Source organism: Dendroctonus ponderosae, unplaced genomic scaffold (assembly GCF_020466585.1).
Source record: "Dendroctonus ponderosae isolate FM_Combo_2020 unplaced genomic scaffold, Dpon_F_20191213v2 Dpon_F_20191213_5, whole genome shotgun sequence".
NCBI lineage: Eukaryota > Metazoa > Arthropoda > Insecta > Coleoptera > Curculionidae > Dendroctonus > Dendroctonus ponderosae.
In genome coordinates this window covers 9,389,266-9,413,784 of record NW_026018715.1, presented here as the reverse complement: position 1 = coordinate 9,413,784, position 24,519 = coordinate 9,389,266, and the positions used below count along the sequence as shown (strand labels likewise).

The 24,519-nt window shown below is 34.8% G+C and overlaps 1 protein-coding gene across 1 annotated transcript; it reads left to right on the top strand.

The window, feature by feature from the left end:
• The first annotated feature begins 307 nt into the window (after positions 1 to 307).
• On the top strand, positions 308 to 24,148 carry LOC109535185 (cGMP-specific 3',5'-cyclic phosphodiesterase). The gene is made up of 14 exons (XM_019901056.2): positions 308 to 531; positions 2,887 to 3,439; positions 6,863 to 7,111; positions 11,129 to 11,272; positions 12,956 to 13,137; positions 13,226 to 13,413; positions 13,469 to 13,721; positions 16,367 to 16,472; positions 16,788 to 16,912; positions 17,844 to 18,042; positions 21,677 to 21,830; positions 21,958 to 22,103; positions 22,154 to 22,388; positions 22,443 to 24,148. Exons 1-14 carry the CDS (start codon positions 479 to 481, stop codon positions 22,553 to 22,555), a joined length of 2,700 nt encoding a protein of 899 aa, XP_019756615.1. The 5' UTR covers positions 308 to 478; the 3' UTR covers positions 22,556 to 24,148.
• Positions 24,149 to 24,519: the final 371 nt, after the last annotated feature.

The window sequence follows — 24,519 nt, the reverse complement described above, 5'->3', positions numbered from 1 at the left end:
TATCGGTTAAAAAAATGCTTTCAGTAAAACAGAATAAAAACATACACTATAAGGAATAAACAAGTTGAATCTACGAAATATCATCCCTTAACACTTTTTAAACAAGATTGCAATTTAAAACATGCACAGTAGAGCATTTTCTTACGGCTTGAAAACCCGCGACAGGAGGAAATTCTAGACAAACCGGCGAGCAAAAGAAAAGTGGAAAACCCTTTCCGAAAGTTGCTAGGAATCGACACCCATGGTTGATCGATATTGATTATCAATTCTGTATCTACACTGCGCATCTTTTTCCACCTTCACAAATCGATTACTGACCAGAAGCACGTTGTATCCCACAAGCCAGCAATGATAAGGACTCAGTGAAAATGCAGCTACGGTGGCGAACGGGCGCCAGCTGCATGAGCGTCGCGACGCCGCTTCTTTGGGCGCCTTCTTTAAGGGCCCCAGCTTCGTCCTAGGGAAATGCAAACACAGGATGGTGCCGCCGCCCCAAACCGATGGCTGCGAACCGGATTTGGCCGCGGTTGGGTTAGTATTATTTATTAATTTTTACATAAATCCATACATAATTGACCCCGAGTCCCAAAACTAGGTTTCGTCAAATTAGCTGATTTTTTGTCTGATTTTTTTATAAATTTCTTCTGAATTTAATCACCCAACTTAATTACTTAGTGGGCTTTTTGCTTTTCGGTAAAATGGAGCTTAAAATAAAGCAGAACGTTTGAATAAAGCTTTCCAATTAAGGGCCAGTTCCAATACATTAAGTTTTCGATCAGGCTTTTGTTATGGTTCTCTTAGTTTTTAATAACAGCTAAGCGAACTCTATTAATTATCTAGCGAATGTTGTCGTTCAAGATATACTGGGTGGTTGTGATGTGGTGGAAAAAATTCTGAATGCGATTTGTGACTATTTAAATGACGAACAGTAAAAGCAGAGTGATTTGTACTTGAATGTTTTAGCGTTTAAAATGTAAATTTCGCATTACGGCTTGCATGGAAAGGTTCAAATTAGGAATGTTTTATATTTATCTGGAAACGTGTTAAAATAATGTTTCCAGTTCTGCAGCCGGAAATTTATGTGAAAATAATTGCTGAATTGAGTGAAAAATAAAATCGCGTTTTCTCCACTTTTCCAGCACGAAATTAAATAAATAACGAGGAGGAAATAGAATATAACGAATTGCTGCTGTCCTGGTCGTCATTCTCGTCAAAAGACGGAAGGTGGAAGAAGTGCGGATTTTTTTAGTAGAGAAGGCATATTCTTGAAACCAGCTGGAGGTCTTTATCTATTAATCATTCAGAAACAGCTACGCACATTTTAGCAAATCATACATAAAGTTATTGAAACTGGCAAGATTCTCGGGCTTTTCCCAACATTTCTAGATTTGGGGCTGCGGACAGAAACGCTATGGAGAAGCGATGTATTTTTTTTAAAAACCCTATAGAAGGAGACAAAAGCTATTTGTGCACAGCACCGGTAACCCAAACTAATAACTAAGAAAAACCAATTAAACTAAACTCTAAATTGGGCACACAAAGAGAGACTTCAGCTATTCAAACTTCATGATTAATCCAAGAAAAATTAACCCTTTATTTCAATATTTTCGGACACCAGAAAATCTTCACTTGTATATTGAAGATATATTGGATGCAATCCATATCTTTATACACTTCTTATTATAACTTTTAACAAAGTCAATTATTTTCAGATTTGGACCCGAATTAGGAAGCAAGTTTATACTAGAATCGCTTTAATATAATTAGTTTTGTTGCTTACAATCTTAGTACATTTTGGTAGCTTTATATATTTATTTCTAGTTATGCTAGTTTTTTTTTCAGATATAGACAGTTGAGTGTATTGTAATTTATCTGAGACATTCAGAAGCAAAAATTTGAATGAAGTTTAAAGGGCCCTTATTATCTAACTTATCTTTATTTACTATTTTTAATGTTTTTCTGTAGTTTCTCTAAAGGATCGAGAGAGCATGGATAGGCAGCTCCCCATGCCGCATTACTATAAATAATAATACTATGAAAAAAAGCAAAATAAATTATCCTAAGTGCCTCTGATTGCATATATTTCGATAGCTTGTATAACATATATATTAAGATGTTTTCCTTATTAAATTGTGAATATGCTACAATTAGCAATAATTAAAATAATATAAAAAAGCAATTTAATGATAGCAAATTAAACATAAAAATAAAAAGAAAACAGTGTCAGCAAAGAGCGCGACTGTCTCATTCTTTCCATAAAGTTCTTATTGCCATTTTTGGTTTGGAGTTGTTGTTCTCTCCTTCCACTGAGTAAAACCCCCATTTGCAAACCAGCTTTTGTTCTAGATTAGTAAACATGCAATTAAAAACACCTTGAAGCAAAATTGTATAATCATTCGAATAAAATATGGATTAAATATTGACACAATTAATCAAACGGGTTTGTTTTTTTTTGTTGAAACTTGGCACGATCCCCATTAATCCATCGACGGCCCAATAAAATTAACGATCATTAATAAAATTTCTATATATATTCGCATATCACGTAGACTTTTTATAGCGGAAAGCGAAACTACTTAATTATTTTGCATGTGGACGATGAGGTAGGTAGGTATGTGACCAGCTACCAACTCTATATGGCATGAAAATCCGTTAATTAACACGAACGAAGCTTTTAAAGGAGTCGCTGATGATTTTTCAATGCGATTTTGTCATGTTAACAATAACAGGCCACCAAACGGAGTAGAAGACAAGGGGGTATTTCACTAAGGCAAATCAATGAATGTCTTTCCTTCTGAATCTTGCTCAGTTTTTAAGAATTTTTTTCAGAAATTGGAAAAAATCCAGGCAAGAAGCATGGCTAATTATTGTGTTGTTCTGTTTCAGGACATGGCTAGAATCAAATCCCGAAATTCTGGAACAATGGTTCCGACACCACGCTTCCACCGAGCTTCGGAAGAAAGCCTTGGACGCAATCACCTCAGCACCGGTCAACACAATCAGAACACAGCCATGTTTAAACTCAAACAACACTAATCAACTCGAAATCTGGTATCCATCAGGCGCACCAAAGACCAATGAGCGCACTCTTCAGAATGTCCGTCCACAGTGCGATTTGGAGTCCTTGGTCGAGCCCGAACTCTTTATGGAACTCATCCGCGATATTGCCAATGAACTCAACATCGATGTGCTCTGCCATAAAATTTTGAGGAACGTATCGCTCTTAACCAACGCCGATCGGGGCTCGTTGTTTCTGACCAAAGGGCTGCCGGATAATCGATTTCTGGTCTCAAAGTTCTTCGATGTGCGGCACGATACCAGTTTTGAGGAGGCAATGAGGCTGTCCAGAACTGAAGAAATTAAGATTCCCTTTGGTGTTGGTATTGCGGGAACCGTGGCGAAGAACAAAGTTATGATCAACATTAAAGATGCTTACAAGGTAATGTGCAGTTGCTATTAGAAATTGTAAACGTAGATTAGTTGGAAGGTCCAGAAGCGACGGAGTCAGGAGGAAAATGTCTTCTTCCATCGATATTAATAATCAAAAATTGATTACGCACGACGGAAAATCCAAAGTGAGTTTGCTGATTGAAAGGCGATGAAAAGCATGTTGAAAAAGCTTCAAGCGAAGCAATAACTAGAAGGAAAGTTCCTCTGTCAGCAAGATTCTGGCGGAAGACTGAGCGGAATTCACCAAAGACTCAATCACATTATGTAGCTATAAATAGAGAGACAGTTTCCACGCTTTTAGTGCAAACTCATTTATGGCTATTTTTCTGCGATGGCAAAGTTGGAAAATTTCATTACCGAGCACCAAAGCCAGTTTAACGTATCTTGCGTTCGATCTGGCGTTTTTCTATTTGATTTTTTTAACGTTTTGCGACTTGAATGAGCCAACGAAGCGTTTCATGGTCATTTCAACAGAAAATTTACTGGAAAGGCAATTTATTTCCTGAAACAAACAAAGTAAAAATAAACAAGTGCCTCACTTAGTGTGCCAAGTGTTACTATTGTATATAATTAGTATACCTTGAAACTTGCCGTTGTGTATGTAAGGCTGTAAAGAAAACAATTGCCTGGGGAAAATAATTGTCGAGCAAAGCCGCCGGTTTCCAGTCTTAAGAGTGCGCATATTTGCATGCGAGTTTTTAGTATTGAGGGCTACAAACTTTTTAGAAATGCTCTAAACAACCGTAAAGGTTTTATTTGAAAATAAATCTTGTCGGCCCTGCTCATCTTGCTCGATATTAATCCAATTTTCTACATGCCTTGATGGCGAACCAATTTATATTGCATGCGAGTCTAAACGTGGGACGGCTAAAGGAGAAAATGAGGAACAAAATCAAATTTTGGTCGAAGGGCTAATAACGCGTTCATATAATAATATCAGCTGAATTCGAATTCATGCAAAATAGGTAGAGGAAGATGATGGGTTCAGCTGAGTGGAAAATCGAGGAACCGAAGCCAGAAACGGTGCGCAATTTTTTAAACTGTTAAAACATTGCAGCCGAGCAACTGATTCAATAAAATGAAAAGAAAGATAACGTGGCAGAAAAATTCTTCCAGCGTTTCCACCCAACTTTCGGTAATGAAATGTTATCTTTAGACGTCGGCGTCGGAAAGAGGCTTAGCTGTCTCATAAAGTGAGTTTCCTTTTACACGACCTTCTTACATCTCCATAAAGGTCGAGTTAGAAATCCTGCGATGGTCACATAAAAATTTCAGCGTCTTTACATTTGCGGAAAAATTGCAATCATTACACTTTACTCAAAAAGAAAATAGAATTGATACAACAGACAATAATTAAACTGACCGGGCTTGACGGGGACATATTGCTCTTCAATTCAAAAAATAATCAATTTTATTATTCCAACTCTGGTCAGTGATTCCCTTAGTTAAAATTTGGCTTCAAACAGTTTCAATCTAAATAAGCAAACTTTCAGAAGTTTGGGGCTCATTTAAATTAAGCGAATACAATGGGTTTCAATATCGCAACTAAAATGAAGCTTTAAGCGCTAGATAATCCAGTTTAGAAGATGCTAACTTTTCTGATGAGGGAGTCACATTTTGAACTTTATTTGGTTTCATGTGGGAGAAATAGGCATTTCAACCCACTACTGGGGGAAAACTCATTTTCGTAATACCGCCTTGACTGCATAGATTTGCGGTAGATTGCAGCGCAAAGTGTTCATGTTTACCCTCGAGTGGTGCACTTTTCTATAAATAATATCTTATTTTTACGCTCAAATGAACTACGTTTTCCATAAATTCCTGCCTGGCAAACCAACTTGTGTACCTTAAGATTAGGCGAGGGATCAATATTTTATTACTACTGTATTCTTTTGAGTTGCTCAACGGCGCCGGTGGATAAATAATATAACTTTACTTACAAACAAAGTTTTACCTTGCTATCCAGAAGATTTTTACGGTATATTTATGTTTGAGTTTCTATTGAGTACTGGAATTAAAGCTTGAATTAATATTGATAAATTATCTATTTGAAAGGAATTTAACTGAACTAATATTGAATCGTTAAGTTTGAGAGTAAAACCTCATTTTGTGGCTATAGACGAAAATCTGCTTTATTGCAAAGTACCTACTAAATACGTTCAATTGAAATTTGCACTCATTACTACACTGTCTCGACATCGAGCGATAGTAGGAAAGATAAGCTGGATATTATTTCACCTTTAATGACAGCGATAAAGATAAAAACAATAAAATTTCGCAACAGAAACTTCAAAAAAAGCGTTCATTTGAGAAAACTTGCAATTTCAGCAAAGTAAAAAATGTATACTACTTTTACATACATTTTTGTCCCCGCTACTTGAATACACACGGTTTTCAATTTAGAAGTTTCCTTAACTTCATTTAAACAGACTTATTTGCCCCAATTTATCGCCATTTTCCTAATTTAATTAATTTTCAAATAAAAACGTTTTTAATTGGATTTGATTCTTTATGACACCACACGTTCATTTATCCCCAAGTTTTGCCTATACAACTGCACGCAAATAACTGTAAAATAATTGAAAAATGCGTTCATAAAAGTTCAATAAAACCCTGATATATTGGCCAATGTATCAAAAAATATTGTTGATATCGAACCTTTCGTTCCATTAATCCTGCACATCCGACATGTTCTAGATGTGTTTGCAGATATCGATTAATACTTTGTAAATCCGGACATCAATTGCTAGGACAAATCTTTGCCATATGGCAATGTCCAGTGAACTTAAATATAATCCGTAGAGAATAAATGATACTCTTAAATTGATCAAGCAAATTTAATGCGTTTTTTATATTTGTTTATTTTGTAATCAAGTGAATTTAAACGAAATTGACTATCGATTTAGCCATCTAGATGGACGTGAATGTGTAGGTAGATGTCGTTTGTACGCCTTCTGCGAAAAACCGTCTTCAACATCATAATGTGTCTATTTTCGGAAAATCATGGACCGCATTATGAGGAGGACCTTCAACTTTTGTTTTGTGAAAGGGCAGAAATTAAATTTCAGGATATTCTTTCAAGGATTACGCGCCGTCAGCGACAGGAAAAACGTTCTTTATTAGCTTTTCAATCTGAAGAACTGAGAAAAAGTTGAAAGCCATTAAGAAATATGCTCATTATGTTTAATTCAATCAGCGAAAGAGCCATAAAAGGTTATCTTGTGTAGCTAATTTAACTTTGAGCTTTCAGCCATTGAAAGTTACGGTAATTTAATTAGAAGCTCTAAGCAGCTTTGAAAAATATTCTTTGACTCGATGTTTCGCTACTTTCGGAAACTTTACCTGGCTTACCTTTTTATTTCTACGGTTCACGTGAATTTGCGCCAATTTTCCACGGTCTTTCTATTTCCAGGACCCACGTTTCAATAGTGAAGTCGATCTACGCACGGGTTACAAAACGAACATCATCCTTTGCATGCCGATTTGCAGCTACGAGGGCGACGTTATTGGGGTGGCTCAAATTATTAACAAGACGGACAATTCACCCGAGTTTTCCAATCATGATGTGGAGGTGTTTCAGCGATATCTCACATTTTGCGGAATTGGCATTCAGAATGCTCAACTCTTCGAAGTGTCTGTGCTCGAATACAAGCGAAACCAGGTAAGATTTGCAAACTAATAAACGAATTCAAGCGTGCTATGAAAAACTAAAGCAAACTAATACAAAAGAATTGATTTGCAACCACTTATAACTTCGGCGTTCGTGCTGACCTAATTTCCTCGCTCAAGCTTCGCTTCCTCTCATCTTTATTTCCTATGTTGTCTTTTAATAATGATTTAAAGTAACGTTTGGATGATTAATTTTGTTTGGAAGCAAAGAAAAACTCAGCTATAAGAGATGGGCATTTTTAGTGCAATTTGATTAACCCATAAATCTCCCCTTCAACTCCAACAGCTAGGAAGTGAAACTGCTCTTAGCAGAGTTTCCTGGAAGCTATTAAATAACGATGAGTATCAGCGTTTCTTGAATCCAATAGCAAAATTGCTGTTAGAAAAATACACTGGCAAGCTGAGCCAAAGGCAGGCAAACTTTCCAAACTAATTAACACTGATAAGCCCTAGGTAATGATTTTCCTGCAAACAACTAACCTTTATCAAATAAATGAAATTGTGAATCGAGTCGCTTTCTCTTGGTCTTCCCTACAGCTGCGATTTCTGTATTGACTTGACAAACAAAAGTTGCGAAGCTTAGAAGCCAGGAGATTACAGGACTTTATGCTTTCTGAACTTTCTTATGGCTTTTATTCAAATGTCGTTACGCACTCGACCTAAACGAATGGTCTCTTAGAGTGATTTATTATTGTCTGTTCTAAAAATGGATGACGATTAGATCCTTTTTTGCCGGATCTGGATAAAGGGTTGAAACGTAAGCCATTTTTAGGAGGTAGGCAAAGTGTGCCCTTATGCGTTGGATTGAAGCAAAAGTTCTCACATAGTGATTTAATATTGTCTGCTCTGGTTTGTATTTTCTACAAAAATCTTTTTTCTGAAGTTTTCAAATATTTGGGACCAAAAAACCTCTTTTCTGCTTTTTTTATGTATTGCAAAAATTCGGTTTCCAAAGAAAAGTATTTTCCAGTTTTTTTTCTCGAAAATCACAGATTTTGGTGGAATAAATAAAACTGTTGCATTTACCGAGAAAATTTACTCAGTTTTTCACTTTTCCAAAAAGCCAGTGTACACCAATGCTTTTTGGGCGGATAAAAATTATGTTTGAATTGTTTCATTCAGGTAGGAACAGAGAAATTTTTTCGGAATTTTTTGCTCAATTGCCAAGTTTTTATTAAAATTTTATTAAATATTTAAATAAGTGTTAGTTAAATTAATTTAGTAGAAAACAAAAGGAGTTTTTGAGTTTTTTTATTGAAAAGCACATATTTTGATGAAGGAAATAAAAGTGGTGCATTTACCGAGATTATTAACTCGAAACTTAGAATTTTAAAAATGTCAAACAAAACAGTGGACAATAAAAATTATGCTTGATTGTTGATTCAGTTAGGAACAAAAAAGTTCTTTCGGATTTTTTGCTGAAATGCTTCGTTTTTGTTTAAAAAAATAAAAACTGTCGAATTGTTAGCGAAAATTACCGCAATTTTAACGACGATTTTCAGGTAACAAAACAGAAGAACACAATGGTTTATATGCAAAATTTTTTTTTTTTTCAATTTCAGATTCAGATGAGATCAAAGCAGATTTTTCGAGTTTTTCTCTTGTACAATTTTTAATGGAAAAAATAAAACCGTTGCTTTTACTAAGAAAATGAACTAAATATTTAAAATTATACACTTTTCAAAAAACCAGTGTCCAAAAAAACCAATTACTTTGTGGCAAATAAAAGTTATGAATCAAATCTTCATTCAGTTAGGAACAAAACAGTCCGTTGGGATTTTTTAAAACCGATAAAAACCGTCGCATTGTCAGCAAAAATAACCGCAATATTTAGCACTTGATGATTTTCAGGTAAAAAACCAGAACAACGCAATGGTTTTCCTGCTAAAGAAATATTTTTCAATTACATATTCAGATGGGAACAAAGACGATTTTCGAGTTTTTGTCTTGTACAATTTTTTATAGAAAAAATAAAAGCGTTGCATTTACCGAGGAAAGTAACTCAATATTTAAAATGTATATTTCAAAAAAACCGGTGCCCAATAAACCAATAATTTTTGGGCAATTAAAAATTATGTTTCAATTCTTCGTTCAGTTAGGAACAAAACAGTCCTTTGGGATTTTTATGGCTGAATTGCCCAATTTTTGGTAAAAAAGACTCTTTTGTTGTCCTAGAAAATATCTCCAAATTTTAGTCCTTCGAAATCGATAAAAAAGTTTACACCGTTGCATTGTTCGAAAAAATTAAAGTAATATTTAATATTTAACACTTTCCAAAAAAAACTGGTATCTGCCAATGGTTTTTTGTCAACAAAGAATTACGGTTCAATTTTACATTCAGAGTCCCAATTTCTGTAAAAAAAAAACTATTGATTTGTCTGAGAAAATTAACGAAGTATTTAGCACCAGGTAAAAGAAACTGAACAACCCAAAAGCCTTAAAGCACAGCTATTGATGAAAAAATCAAATTTTTGTATTTTTCGAGAAAATGAACGCAATGATTAAAATTTCAAAAAAGATCAATGCTTTCCAATTCTTTTTCCGCAAATAGAAATTATATTTCAATTCTTCATTCAGTGGGGAACAAAAAAGTCCCTTTGGGCTTTTTGCTAAAATGTATAGTTTTTGATTGCCAAAATAAAAACTGTTTGATTGTCTCACCAAAAATCGTCTATTTTCCTCTTAACAACGCGTAATATCGCGCGTTTTTTTTTTATTAAAGGAGTTTTAATGCAGTTTCGAAACCGCTGCCAGAACAGAAAATATTGAGCTTAATAAAATGTAAATAAATGATGATCCAACTTGGAATTTTTATAGAAATTATCTACCGTTTAATTTAAAATTCCTGCTATTCATCACTCAACTGGAAAATAAACTGATTAAATTACAGAGTTATTTATCTCGCTTTCCGAAGCGAACATGTGAAGGTTTGCGTTTCACTGCGAAGTTTCCCTGAAGATAAATTTACCTTGTCCAATATTGGATCCCTACTTTGACTCTAAATGTTTGATATATCCATGTAATTTTCCATTCTGTCTGGTCCAGGAAAAATTCATGATGGACAAATGTGGAGCTTTTTCACGTTTCGCTGATATATTTTATCGCACTGTTTTATCTTTTGAATCTTTTTTTCTCTTGCCATGTGAACTAACCGGTGTGCATAATTAATGGAGCTTTGCGCCTATTAAAAAAGCCGACTTGCTCTTTTGCAGGCTTAGTCACAGTATGTGAAAATCTAATTTTTACATTCCACTGTGCATGATATTTACCTTTCTTTTCTCTTTTTGAATTGTTCAAATTCATTGATCTGCTCCATTTAAATAATAAAACCCTTCCATATTTAGTATTAGCTGAAGCAAAGGGAAATCACATCAAAAACCCCTTGGGATTAATATCCAATTTGTAAGGTTTATCTGTTGTTTATTCGCAAACAGTCTATATTAAAGAAAATCACAAAACGTGAATTTCCTGGAAGAACTCGAGGGAACAAACAAGGCATTAATTTTCTAAATCGCCTATCTTTGTGACTTGAAATGTAATAAGCCACGTAAGCTCCTCACGTGGACGATTCTCGCCATTCCAATTTCACTCTGGAACTGTTAAAGAGATATTTTTATATCATCGAATATATGAGGCTAAAGTTAATTTAGTTGGGTTCAAAGCGCTTCATCTGGCACCTCGTCAGGTTTTAACATTGAACTCACGGATATGTAAAACGGATAAATCTCTGGAAAGTTGGAGCTTGTACATTTTTAGCGGAATTTTAAATGCTCTGGTTCTGAAGGAAACTTCGATAATATTTAACACTCAGCAATTCCACTAGAGATCCACGAGTGACCAAATTTCAACAAACTGGATTAAATCAGCACTGCCATCCTCAGATATGAACTGAAAATTTCTAGTTCCAACCATTTAAAAAGTCTGCTGTAATTAAGCAGCAATTTGAGATAATTTCCCGTCGGTCTAAGCCCGGGAAATATTCAACTCGATCGTTTTCTTTCCGTTCCAGATTCTGCTCAATCTGGCACGTAGTATATTCGAGGAACAGAACAATTTGGAATGTCTGGTCACGAAAATAATGAGAGAGGCCCAGGATTTACTGAAATGCGAACGATGTGCGGTTTACCTTCTGGATCTTGATTGCTGCGAAGCGGTGAGTTTATTAATGGTTAATTTTCTTTAGTACCTTTTCCGCCAATAATTTTTCTTGGGTGTTCATACTTAAAAAAATACTGCAATCATTTCTAAACTTTTAATTCAAATCGCTGAATAATTCCTCAAGTTAAGTGCTTAAATGCTTAAGCTGATACTTTGAAAAAATGTATGTTTTTTAAATTAAACCTGACTATAAGAATGCATACTGTAGTTAAGGGAGAATATTTGCGGGTTTTCCATCGAAATAGTTGATAAATTAACTCTTTAAGACAAAAATTTTACGTTCTTCAAAGGGTGATTTAAATTTTTAGATTTAGAAATATTTCAACTCGGAGGGAGTCACTATTGTCACTTTAATGTGCAAACACTCAATGCATTTGGCTTGTTCTGAAAAAAATGGTTCAGTTTTTGTAAAAATGTTGGCGAAGAAATGCGAATTTTCTGGTTTATTACTCTGTCATATTATTACTGAAGTAATAAAGATCGCAGCAAAATTTTCAGTTTTACCTGGAAAATTGTTGCAAAAATGTGCGGCCTTAAACCACAAATGTATTGTTTGACTCATAAAATATATAATGAATCCATTGTTAATACTTCAGCGAATTATGAAAAGCGCAAAAATGTTTTGATTAAAATCACACCCCAAGTCGAATAAGTCAAAGGCTTCCACTAAATTAACACTCCAGTTGCAAAACCTAGAAACTGTTAAACCATTTTCATCTTAATCACATTTGACTGCAAATATTGCTGCTGGTCTGCTTTATTTATGAAACATTCGACTCATATTAACATAAAGTTCAGAAAATTGTTCGATAATTTCCACTCTCTAAACATTCACTTCCATGCATTAAGCAATTACTTCATTTCCACCAAAACTAAATTCTGGCAGACACTTAGGCCATTTTTGCCGTACATTCGTGCTAATACTTATTACAAAGTGCTCCATGGTAATTGAAATGTTTATTGGACACTTTGGAAAGGCCCTAAAAGCCTTTATTTGGAAAGGTTGCTTTAGGGAACATTAATATGCCTGAAATTAAGGTGAATTTTACGGCGCCCCTAAAACCGAAGTGTGATATTAAGCTTTCGCGGATACGCTATATAAAAGTGGAATATATTTTCCGTTATCGTATAGTTGGAAATTAATTTGTCCGTGGTTGAGCTCGAAAGGTCAGCAGCGTTTTGAACAAGAATAAAAGTTTTCAGCCTCGGGAAACGAGCGAAAAAAACTGGACACTCTGGCTAGTTTTGCTCTGTTTATAAAGCAATTTGTCTTCGCTTTGTAGGGCTTTAATGAAACCATTAAATTTATAAAAGCCTAAATAAAGCCCTAGAGAATTATAGGGGAGTGACGTAAACACCACCTGGCATTCAGACTATTTATTGCAACGAAGCAGGAAATTCATTTGCATATCATCTAAAACTGATCGACTAATGAGGGCCATTGTAATCTAATTTACTTAATTTCCAAACGCCGATTTGCCTCCAGGGAAATGGACCTTGTTTTCAGTTACTAAATGCTTCCTCCTTAAAGACCATTTAAATAATTAGGTTCGTTCCACCTAAGTAAACTGGCTAATAGAAGCAATTCTGTTAATTTCTTACTTGTCTACCACTGCTGGAGTATTGAGCTTAATTACTTTACTTTACCGTGTCTTTGCATCTTTTCATGTTTTTCCAGAACCATCTCCAACGGATCGTTGAAAGACCGGGAAAAGCAATTCAGAGAGCTGCGCCCCTAAACAGGATGGTGAGTGGCTCTATAACTGGCCAGGATATGATTGACAATTTTTTCAAGAGGCCCAGCCCTTTTACAACGATTTTTGAACTGAGAGAGGGAGGCAACAAAACTTTAGTGTCCAGGTAAAGATTGCATCGAGTCGCAAGAATTGGAAGCTGCAAAAGTTGTTATTTATGAGGCGAAATGAACTGATAAATCTGAGATTTTTAGGCCATCTTCGTTCGACTTGGCAGGCTCAACCTTGGCACAAATAGCAGGCTATGCGGCTTCTACTGGCCAAATCCTCAACATTGGAGATGTTGGGGAGTGGCTTTGCGAGAAGTATAGTGAAGGGGATGCTGAATCAGCAATAACAATTCTATGTATGCCAATAATCAACGGCCAAAGAACTCTCATTGGTAAAAGCATACTTTTATGAAAATCAATTTGCACCAACTGGTTGCGATCTTTCAGGGGTGGCACAGTTAATTAATAAAGAAAACGGCGCCCCTTTCACTGACTGTGATGTTTCCTTGTTCGAGGCTTTTGCAATCTTCTGCGGCCTGGGCATTCACAACACTCAAATGTATGAAAATGCCTGCAAACTGATGGCAAAACAGAAAGTTGCACTGGAATGTCTTTCCTATCATGCTACTGCCAGTAATGACGCCACTGCTAAGCTGGTTAAAGAAGAAATTCCTTCAGCTGAAAGCTTCAACTTGTACAGGTGAGTTTTTAATTGTGTAACGGTGCAAAGCAAATGATCAAATTTTGGGAAAAACAACGGTGTGTCATACAGGATTAAATTGTGGGAAGAGAAAAACCGTAAATTTCATTTGAAATTTATCCGCATGCAGCTATGAACGAACAGGTTACTGATTAAAAATTATAAATTGGGGCTGTATGCTTATGGAAAAAAGTGTGACACGGTGATGGATAAGTTGCATACGGAGCAGTACTGGTAGATGAGATTTGAAAATTTGTCACTTTGAGCTAATTTTTAAAAAAAGTTTCATTCCTGTCGGCCAATTTCCGATTAGCGTTTTATTTATCGGATTCTAGTTGATGTTTCCTGACAGTTGGACAAGAAACGGTGTAGTACGCAAGTTGCCAATATCCCCAAAGAATATGGTTTGAATATGATTAAAATTTGGGAAAAGTCAACGGTTTTATTTCCCCCAACTTGCCATCTATTTTTAATAAGGAACCGAGTTAAGCCAAATTCAGGGTGTCCCGTAGGCTCATGATCAAAAGAGTACTGCGATATTCTATGGACCAAAAGAAGACGATCTGACCTAACTTTTATTAACAAAAAATGTCTGGCTCCTCTGCTATTGATCGTCAAATTTCTTCAAAAAATTTATCTTTTTCTAAATATCGGGAGAATGGTACGATGTATTTTAGTAAAACTCGCTGTGAAGTTGTTCTTATGTAAGACTCATATTTTGATGAAACAATCGAGTTCAGCCGTTTTGGACAAGTGGTGATATCTTGAGTGTCGTGGTACAAAAACTACCAGCACTTTTTAGTTGGAGGATGAAATCAACTCATTTCTTAGGTTGATGCACTAATCATTTATTCACAATTTTGTGCTCTCTGTAAAATCTTCTATCTCTTTAAAATCTCTCTCGTAAAATCTTCGTTTTTGGGAAAAAAATATTTCTGTTTCCTTGCCACTTAACAATTTTAGACATTACCTGCAAATATCATGATACGAGGCATAAAATGATTGTCAATAAATTTTACAAATTCGTTTTGAATTACCTTTTCTAATGAAGAAGTGACCCACATGGTCAAAGTGTTAGAGTTTTACGAAGACAATTTGCGTGAAAGCGTACGCGTTTACGAGGCGCATATTTGTAGAAAATGTCTAGCTAGCATTGCTAAGTGACTAGAAAACAGACATATCTTTTTTACGCAAAAACTATTAATGCTATAAGGTTTTACAAAGAGCACAAAATTGTGAACAAATGATTCGTGCATCCACCTAAAAAAAATGAGTTGATTTCATCCTCCAACTAAAAAGTTCTGTCAGTTTTCGTACCAGGACAGTCAAGAATTCACCACTTGTCCAAAACGGCTGCACTCGATTGTTTCCTCAAAATATGAGTCTTACATAAGAACAAATTCACAGCGAGTTTTACTAAAATACATCATACCATTATCCCGATATTTCGAAAAAGAAAATTTTTTGAAGAACTTTGACCATCAATAGCAGAGACATTTTTTGTTAATAAAAGTTAGGTCAGATCGTTTTCATTTCGTCCAAAGAATATCGCAGTAACCTTTTGCTCATTAGCTTACGGGACACCCTGTATATCTGGAAAATAAAACTGTTTGACGATCAGTAAACAACTTTAGGTCAATCCAAGCAAAAGGCCGATTGCGAATGACAAAGAAACAGGAATTACCGTTTTTATCGTACAACTTATATCACGGTCGCCAAGTTTATTTGAATATTTTTTAAAACCAGGATATTGGTGGAACAGTTGGAAGCCAACACGGCTGGCAAATGGAAATACAAAGTGCAAAACAAAGAAAAAAACTTTGGAAAGCTTTTATTTTTGAAATTGTATTAAGTCCAAAATTTACATACATGTACAGTGTGTTTTTTTGCGAAAATTCGCAGGAATTGTAATTTCCTGAACCGTGTTTTGCTAAAAGAATCAATCTTTAGCACCTGCCCGGGGAAGTCTGAATTCCGGAATCTCTGCATTCCATTTTTGCTTTTCATTTTTCCCCCTTATGCGACTTATCTTCGGAAAACTGTTCGTGAAACTGATAAATGTGGGCGAAAAATAGCATAGTCGTAAATCCTCGAACGTCTTTTGACATAGAATCAACATACTTCTAGCAAAACCTGGCTGGCTATCGAAGTGAAGTTTTAAGACGTATTATCGATTAGGCTTTTTCAAGAAGAAACAGGAAAATCTCTGATTTAGAGACTACACTCTTAGACTTTCGTTCTATTCACCATACAACTCAAGCAGGAATGCTACATCTTTTAGAGCGGCAACCTCTTCACAGACTTAGAGATTTCGCTCCAAGTGCATGAAATTTCAACGGGACTTGACACGCTTTTACAATTTTTACATTAAACGTATATGCTGCTTTGCGGTAAGTCTCAACAAACGACCATAAATTCTAAAAATCGTGTGTATATTTTGTTGGGGCCGCGAATAAAGCATATTTTATGACGAATTGCCGGAAGATAATAGAAATGCAGGGAGCAAGTAAATATAATTTGTTTTACAGGTAGGTGTAGGAATTCGCAAGTACTCAATTGACTGAATATGCAGGTTGAATGATTGATTGATATAAAAATTAAATAAAACTTGAAATTTTGCTGTTGTAACAGGTTTCTTGTTTCAGTTTCACGTTTATCGATTTTGATTTATCGGATGACGAAACCTGTAAAGCGACTATTCGGATGTTCCTCGAATGCAATCTGGTTCAGCAGTTCCATATTCCTTACGAGGTAAGAATTTTACTGGCAACTTAATGCGTCCATTTAATCATTTTTAAACCACCGACCAAATAACGCGCCTCAGAGGAAATTAAATAGAAAATTTAATTGGCTCTCAAAGGAGTTATTAGTTCGGGCTGTTAGTTTTTTAATGGAAAGTTAAAAGAGCATTTTTTTAAATAACTAAAGATCCTAAGGAACAAGTCTTAACTAAAATTACTAAGAAAATGTTTCCTTGAGTTGAATAGAATTTGTGTTACAACATAATAAACAGAGGCAGAATTTCCGGCCCCATAAAGCCTTTATGTATTTGTCCTCCCTTTGCAGGTTTTATGCAGATGGGTGTTGAGTGTAAAGAAAAATTACCGGCCTGTTAAGTACCACAACTGGAGGCACGCATTGAATGTGGCACAAACGATGTTTGCCATGTTCAAAACTGGAAAAATGGAAAGGTATTTATTTTTATCTTCAGCAGAAATCAGCGTTTGGAAATGCGGGAATTATCGTGACCGTCACGATGATAAATGAAAATCAATTCGGTTCCATCTAGCTTAATCAATCCTAGTTGTTAATCTGCTGGATTTTGATCCGTTTTGACGCAGATATAATACTCTTATCCCGAATCAGATTACGGACTTAAACGTCGACATAAATTAGGCCTCGAACGAGGAGCAATCTATTCTGGGCGTGGAACGACGAAGATGTTGAAAGCTCTTGAAAATCGATTGCAAAACGCAAACAGTGATAACTGAAAATCAGTTGATGCACAAAACTGCGGGATTCATTTGGATGCATCCCCAACTGAGAGCTTAGATAATACATTTTTTTTAATTTCAATGGAAAACTCAATTCGCTCACACTCCGTTTATTTAATAATGGAAGACACATGAAATAGCAGAGTTTCGAGACTGTAAATTGATTAACTGGCTTCAGCCATACAATTAATACGTCGATGACTTATTAAATATTAGCTTAGCGATAGATTAATGTCCCATCGTTGTACGGAAAATGGAAGCTAATCAATCTTGGAAGATAATTTGGGTACGTTGAGCTTAAACAAGACGATGCAATATTCCCCTAAGGATAGCTTCATAATTGAATACTCACAAATTTTAGAGGAATTCAAGTAGTTTAGCAAACTTCGAGAGCAGAACGGGCCCTAAAATACCCTGAAAGGAGAAATAAAAATTCTAGCATACAGTACGGGTTTTAAATGATGAGATTTAGTGGAAATAGGCTCAAATATTTTAATTAAAAAGCTGGCCTCTTACCTATATTTTATGCAACTTCATCAGTTCCCGACTAATCTTGTTTCACTTCTGATTTACTTTCCTTTGCATTCCTTTGAAAATTTCAGCTCATTGATTACGTTTATTTTTTCAGGTTTATGAACGATTTGGAAATGTTGGGTCTATTAGTAGCCTGTTTATGTCACGATCTGGATCACCGTGGGACTAACAACGCTTTCCAGACAAAAACCGAATCTCCATTGGCAATTTTGTATTCGACAAGCACAATGGAACACCATCATTTCGACCAATGCGTGATGATTCTTAATACGGACAGCAATAATATTTTTCAAGTAGGTGGGTTTTGTATGTATTTGGCCCTTAATAAAGACAAGCTCGTATAGTTTGCAGAAAATATGCACTTTTGTTGATCTTCAATTTCAATATTGTTATTTACCGATCGACAGGCATAATCGTGATTCAATCTGTATAAGGAATATCCCCAAATCACGTACTGGATTTCGGTAGGAAATTGAAAATTCGTCCGGAAATCCATAGGAGAAACTCAAATAAAATTCCTGTTTGGATGGAGACGCATTTTCCACTTTCCCTCGCCATGGCTTTGGGAAAATATGCAAATAAATGCTAATGAAATATACAAACAGAGAAAAAGAGACCAAAGTTTTTTTTGATGAAAGATCTAGATCAATTATTCCAAAAGTTGCAAAAACCAAAAACCCTTTGTTTAACGCAGTAAAAATAAAAAAATAAGTTAAAGTTCCTTACGACGTTTTTGTATGCAAACTACGTCAATTGAACCAAAGTAAGACATTAATTTTCGAAGTTGTAACATTGAAGGTTTTATGGTTTAATGTTTGCACTTCAAAGTTCGGATCTTCCACACTGAAGCAAGGAGCGACTTGAAATCTTCATGATCATTACAGAACCCTTAACCGTAATGAGGTTGAAAGTTTCTCAAAAATTACCCAGAGTCTGAATGTTTTCTAGCTTAGTTAATATAGGTCTCAAAATGTATGTGTTTAATCTCCTTTAAACATTCGTAACTATGAAACGAACGAAAGCGGGGACTTGAAATTTGTACCATCATTAGAGAATATTTAATTTTAAGGGAACGGAAAGTTTTGCAAAAATTGGCCAGAGATTGTTCCAACTAAGTAAATATCGGCGTCAAAATTGATGCTACCACTCAATTTCGCAGTATCTTTCAAAATTCGCATCTTCCAAACTGAGGAAAGTATCGAGTTGGAATCCTCACCAACACTAGACAACTCTCAACTCTAAAGATGCTGAGAGTTTCATAACAATCGCACTGAATCCACACTTTTTCCAGATTAATAAATGCGGGTGCCAAAATTGATGCTTTTACTCAACTTCGCTCTCGAATTTCAAAATTAGCATCTTCTAAACTAGAGCAAGTAGCAACTTGAAATTTTAATCATCCCTAGAAAACTCATAACTCTAAATATGGTGAGAGTTTGGCAAATATAGCTAAAGCTAAGTAAACATCGGTATCAAAATTCATACGTTTACGGAACATCGCTCTCTCCTTTCAACATTCGCATTTTTCAAATGCGACTAGCGACATAAAATTTTCACCACCTTTAAAAGGTTCTTGACTCCAAACATACTGAAAGTTTCATAAAAATCTTTCCGAATCCTGGTTTTGTATAAAATAATTTAATTAAAAAAATAGGAAAAAGCGAGATTTTCCAATAGCATTTCATTGCTATCAATTATATCAGTTAAATCAACGGGTATAAGACCCAAAAACCTACACTACTTCAGTTGAGCGCAAAACTGCGAAAACACAAATAATATTTGTTTGCAGCGATAATCATTATTTGTTTAATTTATTATTATGTTAATAATCGCTAAAAAGTAAAGATTTTACTACAATTTTCTGTATAAATTAGTTCAATTGGACCAAGGGATGTAAAAGTTAAAAAACACTTGTGTATATATGGTAAAAATATTTCGCTTAAAAACAGATGAACGTTAAAAACAGTTAAATAATCCAATGTTTTACGGTCCCTTTCCGTATTGACTGATTTCAGTTGAATCAAAGATCTCACTGAAAGATGCAAACAGACGTCCTTTTTGCAAACATTAATTGTGCCCATCATAGACATTTAGCACAAAACAAACACAAGCAGCTTACCGTAAAAAAAAATAAGAATTCACTGCAATTCTCTCCCATAAATTATTTCAGTTGAACCAGTTATTACACGAGGAAAAAAAAGGGTGCAAAATGATCAGTTCCATGTATCAAGAACATTTTGCGGAAACGCAAAGAAAAATAAACTTGAACATTAAAAACAGCTAAAAAATAGCAAAATAACCAGGGACATTTTTCTTTGAAAACTTATTCCTGTGTATTGAAACCGTTTTGCTTCAACCGAATTCAATAAAATCAGTTTTCGGTGACAAGTTTCACCTAATAAATTATATACCAAAAGCTGTAAGCGACAAAAACAGTTTCTTTGCAAATATATTAATTTTCTGTATCGAAAGCGTATTGAGCAAACAATAAGGGATAAATTGCTTATAGTGTTTTTGCCTGAAAATTGCTGTCAGCTTTGGAAATAAATCTTTTCCGGGCTAAATTTCTCACACAATATTCCATTGTGCTCTAATGTTGTCTTGATTGACAAATTGACTGTAAGGCAAAGAAAGGCAATATTGAAACACAGCAAAAGAAGTAAAACAATTAATAAACGTGTAATGAACTACAGAAAATAACACAACATCAAGCATTTAACTAATTTGTTTGCTTCGAGTTAAGGTTTTTATTAGCTGTAATTTCCGTGTTTGGCCGCACATTTCACCTGCACCGAATTTAGGTCACGAAAACACAATATAAAACGTTGATACAAAATAAAACGACTTAATGGCCGTCATAAACGTTTTATTCGTTTTGTATGTTTAAAGGAGCTTAGTACATTTTTTCTGATAACCTTCCAGGAGAGTTATCTGGTAATTGAGACGCTTTTCGTAGCCCTTTAATCAGAACAGACATCTTCGGATATTACATTGAATGTAACTGCAATTCGCAGCTCTAACTGCAGGCTTTTCACCGAAAAACTCTCTATATCTTTTCACACTGACAACAATAATGGAGGGTAATAAATTGCAGGAGAGTCAGAAGTTCTTTCAGCTCTCGGCTGTTAAAGGTAATTTATAACTTTTTATATTGCGAGAAAAAGATCATAATATTATGTACGGTGCCTTCTTGGATATAAAATGAAATAGCATGTTTTTTCGTTGTACATAAATACGCTTTGAAGGATGTATGTACAACTGTTTGTCCGATTAACATAACGACTTTGATAAAATATGGTTTTATTGCAAGTATTTTATCTTTGCGAGCCGAAAAGCTGTTTCAGAATAAGTCTGGCTCTTTATTTATTTTTTTATTGCTATTTTTTTAACCGCGCATGAGAAGTTTTTTGTTAAAAAACGGAGTTAAACACACAAATAACTGCTTAAATATTAGCAAAACATGTGCGAGTACAGGGTGTTTGAAAAGTAAGAAAACTACCAGTATGGTGCCAATTGCAAAAACACATGTTGATAAAAATAATCCACTGTATATCTGAAATCGGTAGAACCATTTCAGTTGTTGGAATAGAAGGAAAACTGGCTGTTATCCCCACTTTTGCGGTCCATATACGAAATTGCCCAAAAAACATTTTAGTTAATTAATTGGGCAATTTTGCCCTAAAATATGTGCGGCCTTTTAACCCCGATGGATATTAACGATTTTTGTTATAAATAGTCTCTAAATGAGTACGAGCTTGGTCATGCACAATCGTGATATAATTCGATTGAACATGAAAATACAGGAGGACCATTCCCGGAGACAAAAGTAAACAATTACAATATTTACTCATTTGTTACTAGCAGAATCGACCCGAAAAAATATGGAAAAGTGGAGAATGGTTTAAACATTTTTTTTTATATTTCCAGGCGCTTTCTCCAGAAGATTACAGAAGGGTGATGAAACTAGTGGAGACTGCAATTCTATCGACCGATTTGGCAATGTATTTTAAGAAAAGGAACAAATTCCTAGAACTGATCGATAATGGAGAGTTCGACTGGCAAAGTGATGACAAAAAAGACTGTAAGTGGGACAGCAACAAAAAATATCTTAAAAAGTTCGTACATTTAACACCAATTTCATTTGATAAATATAAAAGAAGGGGTTCTTTTATGGAGATTTAATGACAAATTTTTCCGATTTATTTTAGTATTATCAGGAATGATGATGACTGCATGCGATGTTAGTGCAATAGCGAAACCATGGGAGGTTCAGCACAGGATAGCCAAACTAGTTGCTGATGAATTCTTCGACCAAGGAGATTTGGAGAAAATGCAACTAAAGGAGCAACCAATCGTAAGTCGAGAAAAAAAATATTTTGACACTGTGAAAATATTTACTTCTAGGCAATGATGGACCGGGAAAGAAAAGACGAACTACCCCAAATGCAAGTGGGGTTTATAGATGTGATTTGTTTGCCCCTATACCGAGTGTTGTCGGAAACCTTTCCCTGGATGGAGCCCTTGTATCAAGGAACTTTTGAAAACAGACAACACTGGCAGGATTTGGCTGAGAAAGTTGATATGGGCCTTACATGGATTGACCACGACTACATTGATAAGCCTATTGAAGCGTTCACTGGTAATATTAACTAAAGTAGTTGAAATTCAGGGTCAAAATGTTAAAACCTTGCAGAGTCTGAAGAGTCCAAAGGCTTCGAGCTAACCGTACAAACCCTGAATACTGTTTCGTCACCAGCGGCAGCAGAAAATAAAAAAAGACACAAGAAACTGTGTTGCATGTTGTGACCATCGATAGTTGATAGACTAGCTTGTTGGAAATCTTCAGTTGATTATGTTTAATCGTTGTTATGAATGTAATTATTGTAAAAAGCGAGGGAAAATATCATAGCATCATAGGTTGCCAGGTTTTCCCTTTTCTAGGCAACATTTTATTATTCTGAATGTATGAAGCTCTCCGTCCTCCTGTTCCTTCTTTACAAGGCAATGTCGGAAAATCACTACTTTTTAATACTAAACGCGTTTTGGGAAGGAAAATACACAAATAATGCATTGGATTAAATTAAAAATTACATGAGAGATAAGGCTTGAATATTTAACAGAGTGGAAGTTTCGTTTGGTGTTTTTTCTGGAAAACAAACTGTTTGAAATGCTCATTTACCTCCGTAGCACTCAGTCAGCATGCACTGGGAAATGATTATTGACGATATTTCCGAAAAATCTTGAAAGACAACTTTTTGTAAAATAGCTCGTATTCTACCTAGTGATATTTCCGTTAATATGCTCCTAGATTTAAGTAAGATCAGATGTATCATATAGCATTGTCCTGGCAGATGTAAGATCCCATTTTGTACTTTAAAATTACCTCGTCGAGGCAAATTGTACTTAAGAAAGGTAGTCGAGGTATTACAGTTATTGTTAACTCTAGGTATGCACTTCTGTTTGCAAATCTATTACGTTTCGTTTGATTAATTCCAAAACTTGAAATTAAATTAGTCCTAGTTATTGCTTTTTTACCGATAATTTACGATAATGAATACTAATAGAATAGTGCGCAAATATTTCTTTTGTATATTAGACAGAGTGTTTGAAAAACATACGAAAAGTTGACGATATTGGGCGATTAACGATAACATGAAAAGAAAAGTTGTAAACTTTAACACACACAAAACCGTCGTTATCAAGACTAAGTGTTAAAGTTTCACGATTTCAATTTTTTTAGAGCCCACAGTTTTGTTTTTTGCTACTTTTTTAGACGCATTTTCTGGTTTGTCCCCATATGATCAATCAAATCGAATTTTTGCATAAAAAATTAAATCAATTGTAGATCCCGTAACGAATATTTTCCATACGAACACTCTGTTTAGATTTGTCGGATTTGTATAAAGTAATACATTTGCGTCAAAACTAGTCATACAAACGAAAGTAATCTTAATCAAAAGGAAAGCAATATTTAAATCTGCATTATTAAAAAAATTAGTGACTAACAGTGTACTGGTAGCAACCTTTAAGTATTTTACATTCCAAATAGACCTCTAGAGAAGCCATTAGTTATACGCTAATGTTTACAACGCAGCTCAGATTGAAGTTTGGTTTTTGTGAGATAAACCCGATCTGAAAATCAGCAATCATTTTTTCAACAAACTCTTCCAAACTATCGTTTTTTAAATTTGAATCCGTACTATTTCCAATATGAACATTATCCATGTTTTCAAATTTGAAACTACACAATATCGGGTTAATCTGGTAGTTCATAGAATAAATATATTGATATTAAAACGTCTATCTCTGTTACAGTTGCTTTTGTATTAACTATTGAAGTAGAGAGAGTCTTGATATTTTTTTATTCTAAATAAACTTCAATTAAGTATATAAATTGAACTGTTGTTTTATTGAAACACTACAGGAAAATGAAACCAACAGAAAGCAAATTCAAGGAGGAAACCAGTGTGGAAACGGACAAAATAAACGCATTACTAAAGCTATTTTTTAAAACGAAATAAACCATCAGAACTTTCATTTCTTCAACTGCACGGGTAAAAAATATTGCCTATACATAAGATTTAGTTTTCATCAATTACATAATTAAACATTTATTGTTAGGAAATATTCCAAAAACAGGCCGTACTTGCTAAGCCTTTTTCAACACCATATATTATAAAAATACACGTTTTTTGCATCATACTTTTCCAAGTAATTTTCCTATAAATCCAGACCCGTAAATATTCGTCGATCAATAAGTAACACTATGT